Below are 24,369 nucleotides of genomic sequence, written 5' to 3' on the forward strand. Positions count from 1 at the left end.
GCTAAAGTAAGGAACGAACGAGACTGAGCAAAGTGGAACTACAGTAAGTGGTTCAAGTCAAGAAAGCTTATCATAGAGATTTTAAATCTTACTTGACTCTATCTAGTTTTATGTAGGAACTTTCCTTATATCAGTGAAACTATTTGCAATTCTAGTCCAGTGCTCTCTGACATGGATTTTCAGTCTCAGGCAGAGGTCTTTGTCATTATGTGCTAATGAATCATGTATAGTTGAGAGAGACCGCGACCTCCTGTGTGCAGAGCAGGTGCTGTACCACTGAAGTCTGACAATAATTCTTCCCCAGTGTAACTGTTAGCACAGTTACATACTTGAATGTTGCAAGCCGACCAGAACTTTGGGCAGAAGAATTGATAGTAGTTAAGAGCGCTATATGTTGAGCTGGAAGCATTTTGCCTGTGTCAAAGGCCTGTCAAAAAAGCCAGGTTTTAATTTGGCATCTAAATCCCGCCTTATTCCGTTGTGATGCTAGGTGGGCCTCATGAGGGAGAACATTTTCAGAGCTTGGAAATGCTTCTTTCTCCATTGGTTTCTATGTGTTGCCTGATTATTACAGATGTGTGATTAGTTTGAAAAATAGTCACTGAAAAGCCACAGCATGAGCGGAAATAAGGACAGAATAATCTGTCAGATTCCACAAATTTTCTCAAAATTATGTTCCTCCCATCTTATTTCTACATCCGAGAATTTAAATCTCTGTTTAAAATCATTGCAAAATTATATATTTGCAAAATATGCACATTTCAAATTACATATTTTGTAGGTGATTTCTCCCAAAATACGGCATTCTTGGGTCACTTTACTATACACATTTTTGTAGGAATTGTTGATGTACAAACTTTGGTCACAAAAGTGTCCATATCTGTACATAACTGTGCTCCAGTTTGTGTACTGTGAATATTGTGAATGTGAACGGAATGAATTTGGCCCCTGCCCAGAGGAAATTAGGAAAATTATTACTATTCAACATTTTTATCTGAGGAGTTTCTGTGGTGTGCTGGAAATGTGTGATGGGAAACAGTTTTCTCTCGAGATTGTAACGTTCTCCAGCGTTAGATATGCTGTGTATTGTGTCAAATGGTATAGCTCTAATTCAGGTAAAAGTATCTGACTGGAATACATTTTCCATCTTCTTTCGAACATGTTTTATTTGGGCTCTGTCAAAGTAGTAATAGAATGCATTCTATTACAGCTTCTCTATTTTCTGAAAGTATTTTATGGTCTCCAATATCAAGCCTGTAACAGAGCATCTCAGTGACAGCAAGACATCTGTTTGTCACTTTTTTTCTCTGAGATTGTTTGATGAGTTGTCAAAGCTGTACAAATCTATATATGTCAGCTCTGATCCTCCTTTTATATGTTTACTTTGGAAAGGTTTCATGTATGCTAGGACTTAAATAAGCTTTACAGATCAAAGAAGGGCAAAGAAACCAGTTTTGAGTGTATTTTTACTTAATGTACAAATAAGAATTTGAAATATGACAGATTCTTTAAAGGGATATTTTGTAACATTATAAAACACATTCTTGTTATTTTTATTGGTTCATGCGGGCTGGCTACAGAATGATTTTTTTAGCAATGTAATCATGTCATTTCATGTCCTTGCAGCCTATCACTTTACAGCATAATATATCTGCATCTAGTCTGAAATGATCATGCAGTGATAGCCAACCTTAAACCTGAATTTCCACAATCATGTTTGCATCGACCATAGTAGGTTAGACGGTCAAATACACTGAAGCATTCATACTCCCATATGAAACTCTATCTTATCTAGTACTGTCCAGCAAGATATTATTTTAGTATGAACAAGAATTATAGTAATTATATCAAGTGCTTTGCAGTCTATATTTCTCTTATAATATAATCCTACTTTCTGGGGAAGGTGGGAGTCAGAACAATAGTTATTTCCCCCTCACCCAAGGTCATAAAGCATCTCAGATCCCGCTTCACAGCCCCTGCAAAAATTTCTATACCACTCAGATCTCCAATTTTGGAGGTCCAATGATGGGAAATTTGAAAAAATAAGGGTGGCTTGAGGGTGTGGCATGGGAAGATTAGGAGATGACAAAGGATCCCCGACATCAAGGGGGGGCATCCACACCAACTCCAGGGCCAGCATAAATAATTTCCCTCCCTTGGCACACAACAGGAGGACAATAGTTTGAAAAAATCAAAACAGAAGCAAACTGCGAAAACACTTCCCCTTGTGTGCTCCTCTTCTTCCGGTAGCAGCCCAGGAAGGGTTTGGGTATGTTGGAGAGTGATACATCTGAGCTCTCAGATTCTGAAGGTAGCAATAACCTGCTTTCCTCTCACCAATCTTACAATCGGGCAGCTGGAACTAGTCAAAGCCTCCAAGGGAGTTCCTAGCTTCAAAAACCTCCTTTGAATCCAGCTTAAAAACTATTTATCCAAGCATAACACCCTAATCCATGTGTTATCTAGTCTAATGATGATTCACCACAGTGTGAATGAGCATGCTTAACGACACCTTTAACCATTAAATTCCATTTGTATGATTTGTTTCACTAGGAAGCAAACAGCCCAATTCTATCAGTGCTTAATTATAAGGAAGTTTTATTGCTTTAGCAAGGACGTATGCTGAATGCTTCTTAGGATTAAAACGGAATGCTTATGCTTTTTAGGATTAAAACCAAGTAATTCTAATAGGTTGTAGCAACTGCTGGACTGCTTTAAAATCTAAAATTGCATTGCATAGATTTTATGTCAACGGGTGTGACTAGAACTGGGTTGCCAGTTTAATATAAAAGTGAAACAGAGAACCTGTTGAAGGGATGGAGAACGACAATATGTCCAGAGTTGTTTCTGTGAAAATCTTTTGGGATGAAGATGTTGCCATGTGTCTGTGTGTGGTGCAGAAATGTTTCAGCAGGACAGGTTTTTTCTCCTATGAAACAGGACTTTATAACCCCACGACATCAGGATCTGGCAATTTTGTCTTCCTTTTAAAATATTATTTATCTAAAACAGCTGCAGTGTATAAGATGGGCCTTTGCCTAGTAGATGTTATCTGATAATGATAGAAGTGCTGGAGGAGAATTGTTCTCCCCACCTTGCTTCTGTTGGACCAACCTTGCCATTCATAGATTTCTAGAATGTACATGTAGGCATAAGCAAGTCTGCATGAAAAGTTTCATAGCTAAATTGTGTTTGTTATACCTAGAACATAATCAGGGTTGAGTTCCAAAATCCACAGCCATTTTTGAGATGGACTCAAGCCCAACTGAATTTTGATCTATTTCATAATTGCTCCTGCCACCCTGACAGAGTCCCCACCCCAGCCCACCCCAAGCAACTTACCCTTGCAGAAGGGGCCAGTAGCTGATGAATTCCCTGGTGAAGCCAGGTGGGGCCTTACACTTGGCCAGAGTGATGTCAATCAGGAAGCATAAACATGGACAGGACCCATGAATTCCAGCGAGATACGAAATAGTGGCCCTGAGCATCTTTGGTGGCATCTGGTCCAGTGAAGCAGAGACCCGCATGGCTTCTCTTGGCTCCAGCTGCCCCTCTTCAAAAGCACTTCTCTCGTTTCTTAGGACTGGCACAGAGAGCTGGCTGAAATTTCCTCCTCGTTTGGTTTATCTGAGCTTCTATGGAAACGGTTTTCCAAAGACCTAAAGCATGTTTTTCTCCTGCCCCCCACCCCAGGACTTTCTGAGAAAGCTTGGAAAAACTGGATGTTTCCTGAAGCAAGCAAATAAGAGCTTCCTCGTGACTCGTTCTTTCTCCATCCGCAATCTGTGATGAACTGTATTTTTTCTTGTTAAATGCTAATAATACGGCATGGCTGAAAAGTCAAGAAATGTGTTTCCATTTGTTAACACACCACAGAAGTTCAACCTAATGATTATAGTTTACATAGGGAGGGAAAGATTTTTAAAAACAAAATGATTTTGATTGTCCTAATATTATCAGTAAAGTTTTAAGAAATAAATAGGAGGAATTGTTTGGATTAAGAAAACTGATTAAAATTTAAATACGTTTAGGTAACTTTAAGAAGTTAGATGTGTGAATCAGTCCTTCTTTGGGCAAGGCTTTATTTCTTTTAGGTGATCAGCAATGTTTGATAGAAAGCAAAATTGAGAATTGTCTGACATCTGCCGTAAAATCCATGCTGCATTTCATAGAATGTGAGGTTTCAGTAATCATAACAATTTTCAACAATGGAAAAAACGGACATACAAAGCCCATCTCAAGTTCATATTCCTGCACAAGTGGTTCACATTCTCAAGGAAATGTCTTATTATATGTGTTGCATGAAACTGTAGATTTATCTGGCTGTGAAAATATATTCTTGTACTTGTTTGCTTTACTGTTTTATTACTATTCCAACTCTCCATCTCTGATTATTATACTTTTTATATCATAGCGGTTTCCTGTGTACAAGACCTTTCGGGAGCAATCCTAACCTCAGCCAGAAAGCACCACCCATGTCGATGTTCTGCCAGTGGAGTGAGAGGAAAAACGAGCATGTCTGAAGCATGTTAGCAGAAGCTGTGAAAAGCCCCCTTGTTTCCCTGACACGGACACAGAAACTGTGGCACTCTGTGCCACTTTGGGGGCTGGCATCCTTCCTTCCTTCCTTCCCATTTACAGCGTTGGAAGGAATGAAGAAAAAGCCTGCAGCCCGAGGGCAGGGCAGCCTTTCAAAGAGGCAAAAAGTGCTTTTCCCCAAGATGCCTCAGGTCTGTGCTTCGTTCCCACCCAAACGCTGTTCTCTCACCAGGAGGCCACATGAACAATGTGGCAATGAAAAATAGTTCCAATCATGGGTCCCTTGGGCAAAGGTTTGCACCATTGGCAGGATGCCTCTTCTGTTTCCTGTCATCTCCGTTTCCTATTAGCGATGAACTCAGATTCCACTGCGAGTGATACAAGTAACGGTTTGCTCCCCTAAGCGATTCTAGAAAAGGAAAGGCAAAACATAGAGCATGCAGGATCTCCTGCAGGAATATCCGCAATGCTCCAGTCCTCCTCCCCAATCAAATAACACAGCTTTACATTTTTGACCAGGGATGGGGAAGACTTCTTGATGGTTTATTCTTTGATCAGCAGTTCCCAAAATCCATATACTTCTGTGCAACATTTTCCAAACATAATTAAATATTGGAGGAAGCTGCATGGACAGACTCGTCCGTCAGGCACTGGTTTGCATGCATTTAGCTCTTGAAGCCCTGTGTCTTCAGCCATGCCTGTGCTGCCGCCGCCTCCTTTTTCAGACACGTTGCTCATGTTAGCAGCTATGTGAAAGCAAGCACAGCAAGGGCCTCCGCACACGGGGAACTGTGTGCCCAGTGAATTCGATCTATGCAAGATAGATTAGAATTTCATTTGATTCATTTTTATGCACAAACGTGCTAAAATGTCTTCCTAAACAGGAGATAAAGAGATGGAGATTTTTCTTTAATATGCGAGAAAGCAAAAGTGACATTTGTCTCCGCCTTCAACCAGTCGATTTTCCAAGGGGCTCCTCATACTTGGAGGAGGTACGCTCTGGCATCAGCACTCCCCACTGGCCCATTCCACACAGCCAGGTGTGCAGCAACGCATCAGCAAATGCTTAAGGCTACTGTGCACTGGTGCTCCACATGAGAATAAAACACATGGACTTATGGACTGCACAGAGTGCCTTGGCACATATTAGCCGTACATGGGTAGGTGTTCTTTTTCAGAGGTTCCGATGAACTCTCAGTCAAGGGGCAGGGTCAACAGTGTTGACGCTGGAAGTGGTGCCGACAGACATGGTTCCCCACCATTTATTTTATGCGTGGAAGGAATGACTGGATGGACCTGGCTGCAAAATTTCATCCCACAAGATCTGACTTGAAGATTTATCTTTTCATGTATCTCAAGTTGAGATATAGTGAACTGTAGATACTGGCATACATGATATTATTTTTGATTGTCTAAAAATGCTCCATCCTCTATTTCATCTACTATTTAAAAACACGCAGCCAAATTTATGACAGCAATATTGATGTTAGACTTGTTCGTGTATTTTTTTTCAGTGGATAGGACAGCAATGTGAGTTAGAAATAAAACCAGCAGCCTGGAAAACACATTATGAACTTTGGAAACCAGAACAACAGATATCTGCATGTTGAACAGTCAAAGTTTGTTCCACTCCATTAGGGTTTGGTTTATGCAACTGACAATTATGTGAGTAACAGATATTTGAGCAAAGGCTGTACATCATTTTCCAGTTATGATATCCTGATGTGTGTGTGCTTTTTTTTTTCTTTTTCATACTTAAACCAACAATAGGAAAAAATTGAAATGTGACAGCTATGAAATGAAATCCCATAGTAACCACTAAAGAATGCAAGCTAAAGTAGACTGCTTGAAAGTTAGATGCCCATCTCAGCCACATGGGACCAGGCCTTGTTTTAACAGGTGCTGAGCACCTATGACTCCGAAGGAAATCAGTGAGCCCTGCAGTTTCTCAGCTCTGTAGCCAGGAGCCAGAAAGCTACCTCGACTACTTGCAAGGCTTACATATCATTTTTTAAGCCTTATTTATTTTTCTTTTTTATTTTTACAACAGCCAAGCCAATCCTCTTCCCCAGCAGTGTGATGCTATGCTCTGGTTGTGAAATACACCTCCCTTTGGTTCATGGAATGGGTCAAGTGGTGGTTTGGCCCCTCGTCCTATGAAAATGGATCTACCTCGTCGAAGGATTCATTTTGCAGTCCTGCAAAGCAGGCCTGACCTACTTAGCTGGAGCTGCTAAGATGGAGGCCTTCCAGATGGAGATCTCCTAGCACTTCCAATGAGGAGGTGGTTATTCCACTCTTCTCTCCTGAATGAATATTCCATGGTAATAAAAAGATGAAAGGGGTGGTGGGGAAAGCAGCGGGTCAGTTAAAAGTGGAAGTTGTCCAACAAGTCCTGTGATGAGGCATGAGTCAGGATATGATAAAAGCCTCCCCTGGAAGCATCCCAGGTGGTTCTGCAAAAGAAGATTGGAGAAGAAGACTTCTAAAGGGAAAGGCTGAATGAGTTTGCATTTTAAAATTAGGGGTTGTTAGATCAGAGTAAAGGCTCATGTGGCCAAGGGAATAATCGAATATAACAATGAGCAAGTACCAGACGATTTCCAACATACATGAAGTTGTGCGAGAAAAAACATTCTGGGTCTATGCTATTATTATGAATGGCTTCCGTGATCAATACAGGCCAGCTCTTCAGTGGCCTCCTATGCTCACCGCATGTCCTGATTTGCAGAGGACAGCCAGCCATGCATTCAAAGGGCTGTCGGAAGACAGTCCATGGCTAGCAGGCCTTCCGTCTATGAAGGGCTCTCCAGGCCAGTTCTGGTTTCAGCATGAAGAACCCTAAGAAGGGCAAGGCAGGAGGGGATCTGAAGGCTCTGAGGTTGCCTCTCAACACTTGGCCCTTGGGCAGCAGGTTGTGCTGGCACAGGGGTCATGCGATTGCAGGCAAGAGGGCCACATGGTGCTATATAACCCATTTCAATTTAAATTATATTAAGGATTCCAGAATTTGCATCTATACATATAAATTAGTGTGTGTGGTTTGTCTACAGATCTGTGTCCTCTTGTCCTCTTTATGGGGGTGCATTTTCTCTTTGCTGGTAATATATAAGTGGCCACCAACAATCAGGCTACATTTTGCATAATAAGAGGCCAAGACAGTTTGGAAGGTTTAGCATTATTAAAAACAAAATTACCCAAATGTTTTCAGAAATTGAGATCAATCAGCTCCATACTGAGTGGCTGTTACCATACTGTATTATTATCATTATTAATATTATTTTCATTTCTTTACCACCCTATAGATGAAGTTCTCTGCTTGGTTTACAGCAAGGTATAAAACAAAACAATAAATACAATACAAATAAGATAAAACAACCATGTTAAGAGTTAAAATAGCTTTAAAATACAGTAAAGTGCAATAAAAAGACCCAGCAAGAATTACCAGGATAATCCTATCAGGCCCCTGGATGGCTAAGGAGATTTTTTTAAACCATAGTAATTCATTCCCCAATTGCATTCACATTAGGTTATTGCAACATTTATTCCATGCAATCAAGCTAGGGTGGAATCCTGTGGCTTCCTCACGTTGGATTTTTTTGCAGTCTGAATACTGCAGTCCTCTGGCATTGGTGCTCAGACTCTGCAGGACAAGCCCACGTCCCACCTTCTCTCCACAGGTGCAAAAAGGATCATGCCAGCAGCACCCCCTCAAGGTACAGCTGGGCCTTTGAACGGGGAAAAGGGTGTGTCGGAAGCCAGGAAAGGAAGAAGCTGGGGCTGTGGAGCTGCACTGATTCCTCCCCCTCCTTATTCTGCGGCTAAATCTGGGTGGCCGCCACCACGCCTCATGCCTTCCACTGAATGCTCGCAAGCCTTGGCATTCAGGAGTGCGCAAGCCTCTGCTGCAGGGGTTGTAGGACTGTGCCATTACTGCTGTGTTGTAATTATGGTAATCGTCTTTATTTTGAGAGCCACTTTAATCCCAGTGTATTGTGGAAAATGGAGTACAGAAGTGAATTATGACTGCCTGGATCTGCCTTTGAGTTCAGATCATCCGGAACAGAGCAGCCCACTTCTTATCTGATTTGAGATGTTCTGATCGAATCCCCCAACGTTGCAAGGTTACCAGCATGCGACTACCAGCAGCAAAGCGCTCGCCGTAGGGTGGTATCCGGTGGCATCCCAGCACCAGTGTTGACGATGATGCCTTCATACAAGCCAGAGCTTGTGCAACCAAACTCACGCGACAGAGAACATTCCTGGATGAGAAATTTGTTGATTCACATCCAAGAATGAATTCGAATGAGTGGTGATGGTTGGGAAGTATTTTTAAATATAACTTCAAAAGGTAGGGACTTCAGCATTTTGTCATTTTCTGTGAGTGAAGAACCCTTTAAGGATCCGGCAGGCTGTTGCCATGAATCGGGCTCTTCCTCAACCATGAGTGGCGGATGATGCCTTGACAGTGACGTTGCCGTGAAAGACAGAGGCTCACATTTTTATTTCTGTTGCTTCACTTCCAAAGAGTTCTCACACAAGACATTTGTAGTAAATATTCAACTGATCATTAAACCAGTTGCACAGTTCAATAAGCTAGTCCTAGTCTTTCATTGAGATTTAGCTCCCATAATACTAGTGACATAAAAGGTATTCTAGCCCAGCAGGTTGCTCAGGACATTGTCTTCCTTTAAATCTGATACACTGTGAAATCTGAGAATGAAAGAATATTTTGAAAACAAAATACATTTATATTATTTCTTTTTTTTTTTCAAAAAAAAAAGACCTTTTCAGTTGTTGGAATGGTATCTGGCGGAGTTTTCATTTTTCTCCTATATTTCATAAACCTGCATATTGATTTTAGAAGCAACCAAAACACAAACTGAACAAATTATCTCCCATCCTTAGCTGTTGTACCTTGAAAGAGCTGTTTGGAAGGCAGGATTTCATCCGTGGCATTTTTCAGTAGAAATGCGTCAACTGGTGTGAGAAGCTATGCCTGAGGAGATGCTTCCCTTGATGCTGCTCTCAAAGGCACAAGAATCTGGCCCTGTGGCCCCAAAACTGCCCTCTGTCCCCATGCATGGCGTATGTTGAGTTTTGTTGGCTGCTTTAATTAGGTCTCGTTCTACTGAAATTGTTTTAGATGTTTATTACATTTCTGTATATGAGAATTTTAAACCATTTTAAATTTGCATACTGAAGTTTCATATTTTGTTTTATTGTATCTGTACAATATCTTGTATTTTTAATGTATTGCTTGTTTAGATTTTTGAGAAATTATTGCGAACCACCCAGAAAGCTTTGGCTATTGGGAGCGATAGAAATATAATAACGATTATAACAATAACAGCAGGCACTGTTGTCCAGTCATGTCCAGAAGTGATATTAGATCTGCCAGTGCCAGTTTGGGGACATCACTAATCCTACCCAAGAGGATATTCAGAGTTTGCCTGATTTTTTTTCAAAACTGGGTCACAAAGCATACCATGTGGCATATCTCAGTAGTCAAGATTATAAATGCTGGAAGCCAACTGCTGAGTATGAACCCACTGCATGTTTCTGAATAATGTATATTCAGAGGAAAGGGGACCTGATGCTCTGTGAAGCAGAAGGGAGGCATCCATTTCTCTGGCGAACTGCACAGCAGACCGTCCCAGCTGAACGCTGCCCTTGCCATGTCTTTCATCCCCCCTGACAGCGGCAGCCTAACCTTTTGCCACCGACCCAGCGTGCAGCCGCCTTTGGGGCTTCCACACAAATTCCCGATGCGTGTCAAGGTTCAGCTGCAGAACGGGGAACAAGTCGATCCTCAGTTAAATTGCGCACACATAAAAACCTAGTGATAAGAGAGTCTTGAGAAAATCCAAAATGTCTACACAGTGTTTGTACCGTTGCATATTCATGGATGACATGTGGTCTGTGTGTGGCCTGCTCATTCTTAGAGGAAACCGCCGTCACAGTCAAAGCAGAAGGTGCAGAAAGTTTCGCTGTGTTGATAATGACCTACCAGGCCACGAGTGGGGATCAGATTCATTCTGGTCTGTGCTCTAGCCGTGATGGCTGGGATCATCACTACGCAGATCGTGTCGAATCCATTCTGTCTGTGTTTGTGGAGTATCAAGCGCCTTTACTTCTGCCCCCTCCTCTTTGAGGAAATAGGGTTTTTAAAAATGGCATTTCATTCTACTTCACTCTCCTTAGTGCTAATTCTTCTTAGTGCTAATACATACTGTACATGGACAAATGCACTAGCCTGTGTTGGGTAATGCAGATCAGTGGGTGAACTAAAGTGGAACAGTATGTTTGGACAACTGTGCATTGTTATTAATTTATACTGTTAATTTATATTATTTTAACAAAGTTTATTGATGTTTGTGAGCCACCCCGAGGCTTCGGCGAATGGGGCAGCATAGAAATTTCCTAAATAAATAAATAAATAAAATAAAAAATTTAATTTGCATGCATGGAAATCCATCCCAAAAGTGAAAAGCTGGTCTGTGGAATCCAGACTCACATGACTTGGAAAATATGGTCCACTGGGGAATCCATGGGTCTGATTCATACATAGGTGACCCCATTTGAATCTGTTCCAGATTCCTCTGACATTCTTAGTTGGAACTGAGGAAGATTAGATGTCCTTTGGGGCATTTGGAGCTTGAATATGAGTTCTAGCAAAAGAGTAGGAGACTTACACTGCAATCCTATAAATGTCTACTCTGAAGTAAGTCCCATGGTATTTATTTATTTATTTATTTATTTAGAAAGCTGCTACGCCGCCCCATTGCCGAAGCCTCGGGGCGGCTCACAACAATAAATAACATAATAACAATATGAAAACAATATAATTGGAGACGTTCTGGCCAAAGATGTAAAATCAATAAATAATATTAACAATTAAAATGACATTTAAATAAAAAGGTCTTCGCCTGGCGCTGCAAAACAAATAACGACGGTGCCAGGCGGACCTCTCTGGGAAGCACATTCCATAGATTGGGTGCCACTGCAGAGAAAGCCCTCCTCCGGGTACTTACCCTCCTAATGTCCTTCATGGAGGGTTCCCGGAGAAGGGCCTCTCCCGCCGATCTCAAGGGGCGGGCGGGCACGTATGGATGTAAGCGCTCCTTTAGGTAACCAGGACCCAAGCTGTTAAGGGCTTTATAGGTGATAACCAACACCTTGAATTGGGCCCGGACTTCAATGGGGAACCAGTGAAGCTGACAGAGAACTGGAGTCATGTGAACATAACGCCCAGTCCCCGTCAGCAGCCTGGCAGCTCTATTTTGAACCAATTGAAGTATCCGGACCCTCTTCAAGGGCAGCCCCACGTAGAGCGCATTACAGAAGTCAAGTCGGGAAGTCACCAGCGCGTGTGTCACTGTCGCCAGGCAGTCGTTCTCCAGGTAGGGATGCAGCTGATGGATCAGCTGAAACTGAAAGAAAGTGCTCCTCGCCACTGCCGTCACCTGAGCTTCCAGCGAAAGCTCTGGGTCGAGGAGCACTCCCAAGCTGTGGATCTTGTCCCTAAGAGGGAGTGCAACCCCATTCAGGACTAGGTTAAGGTCCCCTTCCCCAAAGCCCGATCCGGCAACCAACAGGACCTCCGTCTTGTCTGGATTGGGCCTTATTCCCATGGAAATGCACATAATGTAGCCTTAATTATTGAAGCAAAAGATAGAAGAAGAGGAGTTGATCCATCATTTTAAATATAACAGCGCTCATTATTTTTTTCTAAAATTATGCACGTTGGAGAAAGACTCAAATGGAAAAGTCTAGGATTTGGGATCGAGTAACTATGTACTTGTGTTTTTTGCATTTATTCCTGTAAATAGCCCACATAACTAGGTATTTATTTCTTTTTACACTATCTTCAGGAAACATTTTCTGTTATAGTGTGGAAGCTGTTCAGTCAACTAATGGGCATTGGCACTGGATATGATTTACTGTTACATGAATTAACCTTTAACCTGAATCCAATTTTTGATGTAGCAGAGAGGAGAAATGTTTTCTTTTTCTTTTTTCTAAACAAGTAGAAGCCTTTAATTTAGGCTGTCTGATGTTGACACTCCATCTGCATTTTTAAGTGTAATGACCCACATTGCTTTTCCTGGCCTAATGCAGATCAGAATTATCCCTCAGTTTTTGTTCATCTCTGAATATGGAAGTATATTGGCTTGAAATGCATACCAAAATGTGTATACAATGCATAGAAGAATACCTGTTCTGTGAATACATGTGTGAAATTTGGTTGCAGATCGGGGTGGGATTGCTGGGGGAGGGGGGACTTGAGAATGAACATGTGCGTAACTCAACATGGATCAGAAATAGATTGGTTCCTCCCTCCTAGTCACACATTGAATACTGGGCATCCATCTAAGGAAATAAGTGAACTGGCAGGCCATTCAGTAGGACAATTTTTAGGGTTATATAACTGCTAGTTCCTCTACCTGCTAATCCTGATATGTATGGAGAGCTCACTGACACTGGTTTCTCTCTAAGCTCTTCAGAGATTCTTTTACTTTAAGGCTGCAGTTCACCACACATTTAATTCATGGTGAGCTTCCTTGGCGACAGTGTCCGTGTATCTATTGCATTTGAACAACAAAGAGTGTGGCCAAAAGCTTCTAGCTCGATTCTTCTCCCACTTGATTCTTCTTGATTCTTCTTCTCCCACTTCTTGGTTCACCATATAAGGCAAAATTCTAGGAATAGGTTCAACATATCCCAGTATACGGCCCTTAGCAATCCATCTCTAGCATGGGTGACCTGGGACCATTTGTCACCCCTGCCTTTGCCCCGTGTTTGAATACCCCTGGGAGCATTTCCTGATGTGAGGCTGGCCACATGTACATCACCCCCCCCCCATTTCCTCTTCCCCTCCCCCACCAAAACCACTTTCTTCTCAAAGCAAGAGCAAGTGGGGCCAACAACAATCATACCAACTTTCTGGAGTGTCCCCTTTCAGGCATCTTGTGAGCTGATTTTGCATGTACAAACCCTATCAATGCGCTGCAGTCGGTATGACCGGGTGTTTCAGTTCCTGACATGGATAAAGTGGTATTGCATTTTATTCCAGTTGGGAGCTGGTATATTTATAACACTCTAAGATATCATCATACATAAAATGTAGCTGTTATTTTCTGTTAAAGAGCTTTCCTGCTTTCCTTTTTATTGGCCCCTTGTCTCCCACACACACCAAACACGCGGAAGCCGCAGATGGCTCCGTTTCGGTGGTTTTCAGCCTCGCTACATGGTCCAGCTGCTGGTAGGCTTCCTTGGAAAGTTCAGCCCTTGTATGTGATACTGTAACTGCACGTTGTGTTTCTCATCCTAGAGCTAACAGATTACAGATCTCAGAAAGTGTAATTTTAATGGGGTTCAGTCAAGTTTCAAGAATACCGAGGCGATCTTCTAATTGCAGACTTCCCTGCTGTTTCTTTCCCAGAGTCAGTTCAAAGGCTCCTGCCTCCCTTGCATATCCTCCCCCCTCCTCTAGTCTTCTGTGATTTTTGGAAAAAGCAGAGCATTTTCTTAGTAAGACAATATGTATTTTAAGTAGAGACGTCTGAGTGGAAATATGCTTTTGTCCACAACTACACATGGTCAAGGCCTCATTTAACTTCATCCTCCCCTGCCAGACCACCAAACTGAAAACAACTATTCTAGATTCAGCCACATTGGACGTCACAGTGTGTTATACTGAGCTGATGTAAAGATTTGCCCAGAAGCAGACTGCAGGACCTCTGGGTGGGGAGCAGGAGGACACTGGGATGCCCCTCTAGGAAAGAGCTCAGAGCCTGCTTCTCCCCTCCAGCAGACGAGCACCAACCATGTAGAGGAACCTCCGTTATCGGACCAACGTCTCAGTTACCAGTGTTGATGGATGATAGGCCATTTTTATCCTGCATGTACTATGACTGTGCAACAAATTTAAAAGCTTCATACAACCAAATATGCATGCAGTTGAAAAATGGTTTCCCTCTGTACGCTGGTAATAATAGCCACAATTAACTCATTTCCAAAACATGGAAATTGCCTAAGGTTGTGGCCAAGCAGATAAAAGAGTGTGATGTCTTGGATACCTTTCAAGGGTACAAGCCTGTGCCCTCTCACCTGGGAGGTAGCCCCCATTGAATATAGTAGGATTTACTTCTGGGTAATCATGTATATGCAAGAGTACATAGTAAAGGCAGCACCCAGTTTAGATACGTTTAAGTTCTGTTGATTTCAGAAACCTCATTCCACACGCAGAAAGATATTGCTGGTGAAATGAGGCATCCACGTCCTCTTCCTCCTCTGAGGAGAGCTGGAAGACACATGAGAGGGCACAGGGAGGGTGAGGACAGGTTGTGGAAGTCCAGCTCTCTCAGTACTATCCTTGAGTGTGGCATGAGGATTCTGGATCCAGGCAAGGAGTTTGTATGCAGTGGTGCCTTGCCTACCAATGGAATGAATGCCGCTGGTAGGACAGGTTCTGGAGAAAACATCCTGCTCCCAAAATTTGCTCTTGAGGGTTAGGCAGACTCTCTGGATCCAATTTAGGGGACTTGGAGGAAGAAAAGAAAGGAGAAGTGTGAGTGGAAGTCAACTTGTCCAATGTTGACAGAACCAATGCTTACAGCTCTGTCATAGAGATCAAAGGCACTTATGGAGAACAAAGGATACTTCTCCTATTTTCTTACATGTTGAAGAAATATCACTTGATAGGTAGACAATGATTCAGATCAAGTCAATACAATCCACTTGTGAAGCGTGTTTCTGCAGACAAGGCTGCTACATCAGGTGTGCAAAAAATCCTACATGGAGAAGAAGACAGCTGAGATCCAGAAACCTTGTAATGAATGGAGAATTTTCCAATACGCACATGTACACCAAACTTGTAATGGAGCACACCTGCCTGCCACTTTTCTGTTTCTTTCATGCTTCTTTGGATTCAAGCTGATATTTCAACTAATTACCAACTGTACGTCCACAGGTCCTTTGTTATCCAGCAAATTCAGAACAGCAATCTCTTCATGGTGGTAGTAAGTAATGAATGTGACTGTGAGTCAGTGTCACCGATTACTATGGAACCAATAGAAATCAGGTATATCCTTTACTTCGACTGGCTGGGACTGAAATGCACCTCACACTTGGGGGACAGTTGAAATAAGTGGAATTTATGTTTGGCAAGACTAACTTAAAACAACACTGTAAAAATAAAAAATTATTAACTGCCTAGATTTGAATATACCTATTAGACATAAGGTTCAGCAAAGGTGGATCAAATATCCATGTAGCTGTCCATTTGAGAATGGTGGCTGTATGTCTCAAATATTCAAAGACCCATTAGGTCTTCCATCCATTGCATTATAGGAGGTGAGTGTTTGGCCTTCCCATGTTGGAATGTTAATCCTGTAACTCACAAGGAACTCACAATAATATGAACTTGGTCATTGAGTCTACTCTAGGAGGAACTAATCAGGATCCACCTCCATGGTCTTCTAATTTATTATAAGTAAAAAATCAAAATGAAACAAAACAAATCAAAAGCAAAACACAATTGGTACAAAACTCAAAGTCCTGAATGTTCATTGTGGATTCAATGCATTATATAACTTGGGGACCATTTCAGAAATCAAAAGTATTTGCTAGTTTTATTTTACCCTATCCCTGCAAAAGTAATAACACTATATAGGAGATACTGTTGCTATGCTGGATTTGATAGTCTCTCTTAACAGTAGAAGGCTGGAAGGGTGAGCACTGATACCTTCTGTGATACAACTTGCTTCCTAAATTTGTCCGGTGTTGTTTTTGAGAAATCTAAATGGGATGTGCCAACTCAAATGATAGTGAGCCGCAACTGGAGGACGGGGTGGATTTGGGGGCAGGGTTTAGTCACTCTGACTTTATCAATATCCTTAACTGCTGTGAACATAACGAATCCCTAAAATGTGAACGCTTAAAATCTCACAAGATAAGGAGACGTCCGGAGTCTTGCCATGGATTCCATCCTGAGGTAAGTGATTGTTTAAAAGTCTGCTAATGGTGAAAGTAGCCACGTTTCTTTCCGTGACTCCAGCCCCACATGTCCAGCGGTCTCTCTGATACATTTGGTGTGATGTTGTGCCGTTATTCATTGACGATGTTACCGTTGATCCTGTTGGAAGGCACACAACCTCGGCTTTATTTTTGGAGGGTTCTGCACTGGCGCCAGCCTCCTCTTTAAGCAAGGCTGGGCATGCATGCGGAGCATCTGCTGCTGCCGCCCCGAGGGGGGGCGCATTGCCTCTCTGCTGAAGAGCTCAGATGGGAAGCCCGAGGAACTGCTGGACACCAGCATACCAAGAAGTCTGGCAAATGTGGTGTGTGTTGCAGCCCTTCTGTTGACAGCAAGGGTAGGACACCTGTGGGCCTTGAGACCTTGCTGGGCCGCGGCTCCCATTGCTCCTGCCTGTGTGCAGTGGCGGGAGGTGGAGTCCCGTAACATCCGCAAGGCCACACCTGATGTAAGCTCTTGCCTTGGCCTTGGCCTTGGCCTTTAATCAAACAGATGTTGCAGTGTTGTTCTTAATTGCTTCTGATGGGCAATGTGAGCCCATCATCATATCCACACCAATAATGGCAGTCTATTGATGAAATAGTCAAAGAACCACTGGCAGGCACTGCTCACATTCCATTTGATCTCAGTGGCTGCATGTCATGCTTCCGCCCCAGTCAGTAAGTTTTTCTTCACCCAAATTCTATTAGCTGTTGATAAATTATGTAGTAATAATTAAGAAAGCATTTTAAGTGTAAGACTTGCTGCTGCTGCTGTTGTTTTATACCACCCTATAGCTCATTTGGATTCTCTGGGTGCTTTACAGATTTAAAAACATACATAAAAACAACAACATGATCATACTGAACAATCAAAAAGCAATACAACAGCAAATCAACAATGTCCTTTCCCCCTTTTCTCTCATTTTATCACAACAATACCCTGGTAGCCCTGTGCCTCTAAACATGGAAGTTTCCATGCATCCTTACCCAGAACAAGGTGTGGTGGCGGCAATCTCTACCACCGCCATGCATCACACTGGGATGGTGGGGAAAGGTAGCTGGGATGCTAGCAGAGATTAGCATAAGTCCTTGACCCCAGCATCCTCCCTTGCCACTATACCTGTTTCCCCCCCTCTGCTGAGTCCCACTTGTGGCCTCAGGGAGAGGAGGACAACCAGTGTGGTTCTTTTTGCTGGCTGCAGGGTGGGGGGCAGGGCCATTGAGGTCTAAGATAGCAGGACCCTGGAACTGGGTTGATCCATGATCCCATGGTCTCCCAGATGATGTCAAGAAACCGTAGGATTACAGCCTGTGTCACCTAAGGGAATATCGCTGAGGTGTGAGGAGATGCCAAAGCCAGTACTCTGGTGGCTGCAACCTTCACCAGCCTGGGTTCCCTCCAGATGTTTCTGATCAACACCCATCAGCCCCAGTCAAATGCAAGGAAACTAAAACATCTGGAGAACAGTAGCTAAGCTACTGTACATGATCGACAGGTATGTCTATCTTGATGGGATGCAAGTTGTATAGGTTGCAATACATCACACCAGAGCTCTCCCCGTGTGTGTGTGTGTGTGTTGAAAAAGCTTGACCTGGATTATTGTGACAGAGTGTGTTGCTTTCTTCGACTTTTCTTTTTAATTGTAGGAGAATGCCAGAGAATGTGGCGGTGTTTTAGGCCTGAGTGCTCAGCCGACTCTTCTTGCACTTCCTCTGCTTTTGGCCATTTTCTTAAGGTGACGCTGACTGATAAACCATCACTTGGCATGCTAAATCCATGGATAAACTGTGAACTGAGAAATGGTGCAACTAGAAGACATGAAATATAGTCAGAACATCAGCATTTCGTGATTTTAAACAGTGGGATAATCTAAACTCTCCAAATCATGTAAAAATAAAGACATTTATATTTTCTGTTTTGCACATCATGCAAATATGGATTTGCTATACAGTAAGTCCCAGTTCATCAAGAACAGGACCTCCGTAGGTAGATACAGATGGTCATTACTTTCTGCTTTGTCTCATGGAAAACAGTTTACAACTGTACTTTTTAAATAAAGTATATTAAAATCACAGGGTTTTTTGGTATATGTTTTATTTAACTGGCCCTGAAGCAGACTCAGTGAAATGAATCTAGTCTGTTTATTGGTGTCAATGGAGACTTCCACCTTACTTTTTTTCCACCTGCACCCCCATGTGCGAGGCTGTCGGGAGGGGGGGATTGTGAATGGAGGGTTGTCTGATCTGAATTACATGAAAGTAAATGGAAGGCGAGTCTCTGCTACACAGTTAGTGTAACAAAGCTTGGCTATTTGCTCTACTCTAGTGCCACTGATAAGGACTTTTGCAGGCAGGGCTACCTATAAGCTCCCTATAAGTTTTTGCTTTTGTAACCCTCTTAGGAAAGTGTAATGCTGCCATGCATCTGGTTCTCCAGGCTATAAAGCAGGAACACAGGTTCAGGAACATTTAGTTTTTTACTGGGAAAACAGGGCCCTAGATAAAGAAGTTTCAAATAGGGGCAACGGTAGTGCATGCTTATGTTCATTAGGAAAAACACTGAAGGACGCCTGTGCTAACCACACACAACATATGGGAACATTCAAGGGACCTGCCTCCTGGGTTCAGAGGGGGCCCCCACAGTTCTCCCTTAGCCCTGCATGCACTCCACACCGCCATCTTTTAGTAGAGTGTCAAGCAAAGTTCAGTTGCAAGAGGGGCTTTAAAAAGGGGATACAAGGGAATTTTGTTTCAGATCACACTGGGGAAAAGATGTGTACATGACAAAGAAGTAAATCATTCTTGATAACGTTATGTATGAAAAGGCTTGTGTTCCTTTCAGCCCGATTTGGAATTCACCAAGGACAATAGATGCATTTCATAATGCATCTCAACAAAATACGATTAGGGGATTATTTGCATTCATTTGTAGGATTATTATATGCATACACATTTATTTCTGAGCACTGCATGAAGACAAGGGTTATCATTTCCCATAAGCCACTGGGATGTAAGCAGCCTACCTGTGCATTGGATTACAACTTGGATCCTTTAAAATAGTCAATGTCCATAAGACGGCGGGATAAAGCTTTCCAAGCCATGGGAGGAGAACAGGAGGGAGCACTAAAAGAAACCTGCCTAAAGCAATCATTGCTTTACCTTCATGGCTGCACTTCCAGTCTCATAGAAGCAGGCTGGGCTGAGGGGCAATTTCCAGGTGAAAGTGCCTGGTTAGGTACCCAGCTCCTGGCTCCACTGCAGAAGCCCCTCTCAGGGAAGCTTTTGGGCCGAGAGGTCATGTGACTCTGGCATGTCCTGTCCTTTGGCCTACAGAGAAAGAATTTACTCTGAGTGACCTGCTCTGTGTTGTCCTTATGAATATTGGAATACCATGGGACACACAGACTAAAATTCGGACCTTGAAAGATCCAGTCTAGTTGGGATGAGGGTTAAAATGTAACACCTGTGATAAGGAAAGCAAACAAGCCATATACACTAAAGAGGTTTCGGTTCCTCACAGCATGAACAAACCTGAACCCTCACAGAGCCCAGGCTTGCTAATTATGACTGGCTACTATTAATGAAGTAACATTTGGTGCACATGTAGATTTTTTTAAATATACAAGTAAAATTCCCAAGCAGAGGAAGCCTGCAAACATTGAGATGAAAGCAGGAAATATTTTTCTGCAAATGGCTGTGAGGCACAGGCAGCAGTTAATTTCCTGAAAAAGCTATGATTAAAAAAAAAATCTCATAATAACTGATGGCTCATGTTGAAATATAGGAGACTATTTTCAAGGAATTAATAACAGAAATTAATATACCAAGTAAAGTGCAATATTACAGAAGGGGAACAATGGAACAGCTCAGTTCTCCCCTAATGAAGCAGACAGCTTGGGAAACATGCAGATCGCGTGTCCAAACACTTCCTGTTTAGCTACGGGTACAAAGATAAAAGCAAGAAACAAGGATAATCTGCCTGCGGATCAAGTTTCCTTTCTAGGACATTTTCAAGAAACAGATGAACTGGCTAATGCTAGAGAAGAGATAGGCTAATCAGGGAGAAGCCTATTCTAGGGAAAGGGCTTCTCTTTCATTCCCTTCCAAACCTTGTGATTCCACGTTTCTATATGACTGATTTCAGCCGAAGTTTAGGCTGTTCAGAGAAGCACAGACTTAATTTCAGTTGCAATTCATCAACATGCGGAACGTCACATACTTGAGAACTTAATGACTGTACTGTGAAATAATGGAGTGGTGCAATTAGTTCTGTTTAGTTGCTGGGCTTAATGTTAGCTGGATAAATGTAGATTATTGCGCTCTGGAATGTGATTAGTCAGCTCTGCTGTCTTTGGGGTGCCCCGCTGCTCCCCGCAGGTCGCCTGCTCCAAAGCCCGGCCAGGACAGCGCCGCTGGAATAGCTGCAAAATGGAAGAAGCAGCAGCAGCAGCTCTTGCCTGCCCCCGGGGGAGCCTTTCTGGGGATTTAACGCATTCACAGCAGGGCTTCCAGAGAGCTGATGCTGGGCAACATTTGACAGTTCTAAACTCCTTTGAGAATCTCAGCTGAAGAATGACCGGGGTTACACTGCACACGTAGAAAGAGGAGAGTGTGTTGAGCCCATTCACATGGCACCAGTCACCCTGGCTCAGTTTAGTGCTGGGGCCTGTTGCTGCGTGCAGGGCAACATTTTTACATGGGCTCTTTTAGCAGGGTGGGTGCCACTAGCCATGCTAACACCCCCACTGGCCAGGGAAGCCATGGGAAGCCAGGGCAGCCATGCCCCTCTCCCAGCTTGCATTTTTCAAAAGGCTGGCCAGTACAAGCGCCGTGGGTAAAGTGGGTGGCTCTTTGCGACATGTGAACCAGGTCGCAGAAAAGATCAGATGCTGCGGACAATTCAATATCCATGAAGGACTGAAGTCTTAAAGAGAGATGGGATGTCAGACCCACAGGCCAATCCAGCTTTTTGGAGTTCCACAGGACACCCCTCATTCCCCATCACCACCCCTTTTGCCTGACAGCTGCCCATCTGGTGGTTTCCCAGCTAAGCGCCCACGAGATTTCTAGGGATGAGTTACTGGCACTCAGAGTGTTAAGCCACAATATGATGGTATTTTCGGTACGGCCTTGTCTCTTTTGCTCTCAGGCCCACTGCCGCTGGAAGGCAGCCCCCAAGAACTTCTCAAAATTAAGATTTAGCTCTTGAGCTGAAAGTGGCTCGGTGCCCCATCTGAAAGAGAGCTTCAAACAGGATTGCCTAAAGTGGGTTGCAAAGCATCTTGACTGGCAGAGTAGCAAGAACGTGGCCCCTGCGCTGCAAGATGCATGTGAAGGAAAGCAGGAAAGACTTCTGCGCACCCGTCTTTTCCACCATGTTTCTCTGCTCTGCCCTTGCCTGCTTCCCGTCAGTCTCAGCTCAGACTGTGAAGCTCACTTTGCAAGCACCATGCTCCTTTTGACTCCAATAAGCCACAGTGGCAGGCACCACTCTGCATATGCAAGCAGCAACTGCAGCTTGACTTGCAGGTTAACCCGCATCCTGCTTTCCATTATCGTTTTACCTTCACATAATGCAGTCCTGCAGTCCTGACTGCATTATGGTAACACTTCACTTGCATGGTAACACTTCACTTGCATGACATGATAAGCTGAGCTCATTTCTTACATATGCAACATGGCAGCCAGCACACCCCACAACCCAGCATGGCTTAAATAAGCCTCGGCTGGTTCTCTGATTATGCAAGCTCCCCCTCCCCCATTTTTTGCATTGGCCATGGCTGGATCATTCCATCACACCCAACAGAAGCATTGGCCTTCATCAGACTGGACCTTGCATAGGCTGCTCTTTGTTCAGGGCCGGGAACATTCCCTGATTCATGCAGAAAGGCTAATAGTGAATAATTTCTCTACTAATAGCAGCTCTGAGAAGGAAGGACTCCCTGAAGAAGAGCCTGATGCTGGGAACAAAAGATGGCAAAAGAAGGAGGGGACGGCAGAGGATGAGGTGGCTAGATGGAGTCACTGAAGCAGTCGGTGTGAGCTTGAGTGGACTCTGGGGGATGGTGGAGGACAGGAAGGCCTGGAGGAATGCTGTCCATGAGGTCGTGACAGGTCTGACACAACTTCGCAACTAACAACAGCAATAGCAGCTCACACTCAGCTTTGTAGCCTCATATAGCCAAATCTCTACTGCCCATTCAGAAGATATTGGAAGGCTTGGGAGAACCCAAGTATTTGCAGAAGTATAAACGAAAGTTTGGGGAGTGGAACCATGACGCATGAGAACCCCAATAGCCCAATGAGGATGCTTTGTGCGTGCAAAAAGCTGGCTGCTGGGGAAAGAAAGCAAAATCATGGGGTGGGATGGAAGGGAGGGCTGGAATGGAGTACCCTGAAAAGGGCATGCCTGCCTGACCCAGAGCGTAGAACAGGACCATTCTGCACTGAAATATTTTGCTCCGGGTCCATCGTGTGCACACTCTAAGGCTGAAAAAGAAAAGAGCATAGAAGTGAAGCACGCCACCATTTTGACTTCTGAAGACAAGTGCACATTTGCTGCCAGATGTCTAGGAAAGGGTGACTTGCCATGCTGACTGAATGCTGCCAGAGGGGTGCGAGCATTAGGCATTCCAGCCGACGGCGGCTGAGCATGCGCAAGCCCTCCAGAAGGTGTCAGAGAACCTGGCTGCTTTAGGTCTTCCAGCCATGGCCAAAGGAAGCGTGGGGGGAAAGCAGGGAAGAACCCCAAGGGAGAGCAGTTCCAGCGCAACACACTCTCTGCTATGCTGCACGTAACTCTGCCTTTTCTCTGGGAAAGAACATTCAGAAATAAGTCTAGTCCCCGTCTGAAGCGCTACCTGCTCAGGCGCTCACTCGATGGATGCATAAAACATGATGGTGCAGGCAGCCGCCATGATGGGAGGGACTGGTGAATTCTGGGCACAGACCAGCTCCAGCATTGGCAACAGGTCCATACAATATAGTAATAGCTGGGAAAAGGGGGATGTTTGGGGTCTGTTTCTCTGGGCAGTCAGGTGGGCATTTCTCTTCTACCCAGACGCCCTCATCGCTCACACCCGAGGCGTGAGTTGAGGCCGAGCAGGAATGGCCCGCTTTCTAAGGGAGCACATCATGCGTGAAGGCCGCAATGCCGTGCAAAGCGAGGCACGCACCCCTGGGGCCAAGCTCCACCGACAGCAACGCACTGCCCTTCTGAGTGGCCCCTGGCAGCACTGCATTGCATTGCCAGCATCCGGACTGCAGGCTGTCCGTCTCCCCAAGCGAATGTGGCTGCAGGTGTGGCTGTGCACTGACTATGGCCAACGCATTGAGCCGGGAAGAGAAATGCCATCCCGGAGGCGTGCTGGGGGCCGGGGTGAGGCCAGTGGCGGGGCCAGAGTGAGTGCTGCCTGCATGCGCATAGTAGCACACGCTGCTCTGGCTGCCACTTGCGACGCCTTTGCGGAAGGAAGCATTTTAACACAAGACCTCAGGAGCAACCATCCTGCACACAGGGACTGGCAGGTGGGGGAGAGCCGAAAGGTTACCTGGGCCTGAGGGTTGACATGCGCGCTGTATAGGGAAGGGGGACTTCGGCAGCTTCAGGGAGCTGCAGAATAAAGCAGGCAGTGAGAAAGTCAAGGAGGCCTTTTGAACAGCGGCTGCCAGTGCTGTTGATCTGGACTGCTCAGGAGCTCAAGGGCACCCCAGAGTCTGTCTGCGGCAGCAAAGCTGGCTTACGGCTGGAAAGGCTTCTGCTGGTGCTGCAAAGAGGTCTTTGACAAGCTCCGACGCCCCGGAGCTCAC

General features: G+C 44.1%; 1 protein-coding gene across 1 annotated transcript in view; it reads left to right on the forward strand.

Moving 5' to 3' along the window:
• CACNA2D3 (calcium voltage-gated channel auxiliary subunit alpha2delta 3) overlaps positions 1 to 18,329 on the forward strand; it is a 648,113-nt gene extending 629,784 nt beyond the window's left edge. Inside the window, exons 36-38 of the mRNA XM_044451514.1 lie at positions 15,515 to 15,627; positions 16,455 to 16,537; positions 18,208 to 18,329. Of these exons, the coding sequence (XP_044307449.1) occupies positions 15,515 to 15,627; positions 16,455 to 16,537; positions 18,208 to 18,300 (289 nt within the window). The 3' untranslated portion in view covers positions 18,301 to 18,329. The remainder of the gene's footprint in view (positions 1 to 15,514; positions 15,628 to 16,454; positions 16,538 to 18,207) is intronic.
• The last annotated feature ends 6,040 nt before the right edge of the window (positions 18,330 to 24,369 follow it).

This window comes from Varanus komodoensis, unplaced genomic scaffold (genome assembly GCF_004798865.1).
Source record: "Varanus komodoensis strain SLA01 unplaced genomic scaffold, ASM479886v1 scaffold6_2, whole genome shotgun sequence".
Classification (NCBI taxonomy): domain Eukaryota; kingdom Metazoa; phylum Chordata; class Lepidosauria; order Squamata; family Varanidae; genus Varanus; species Varanus komodoensis.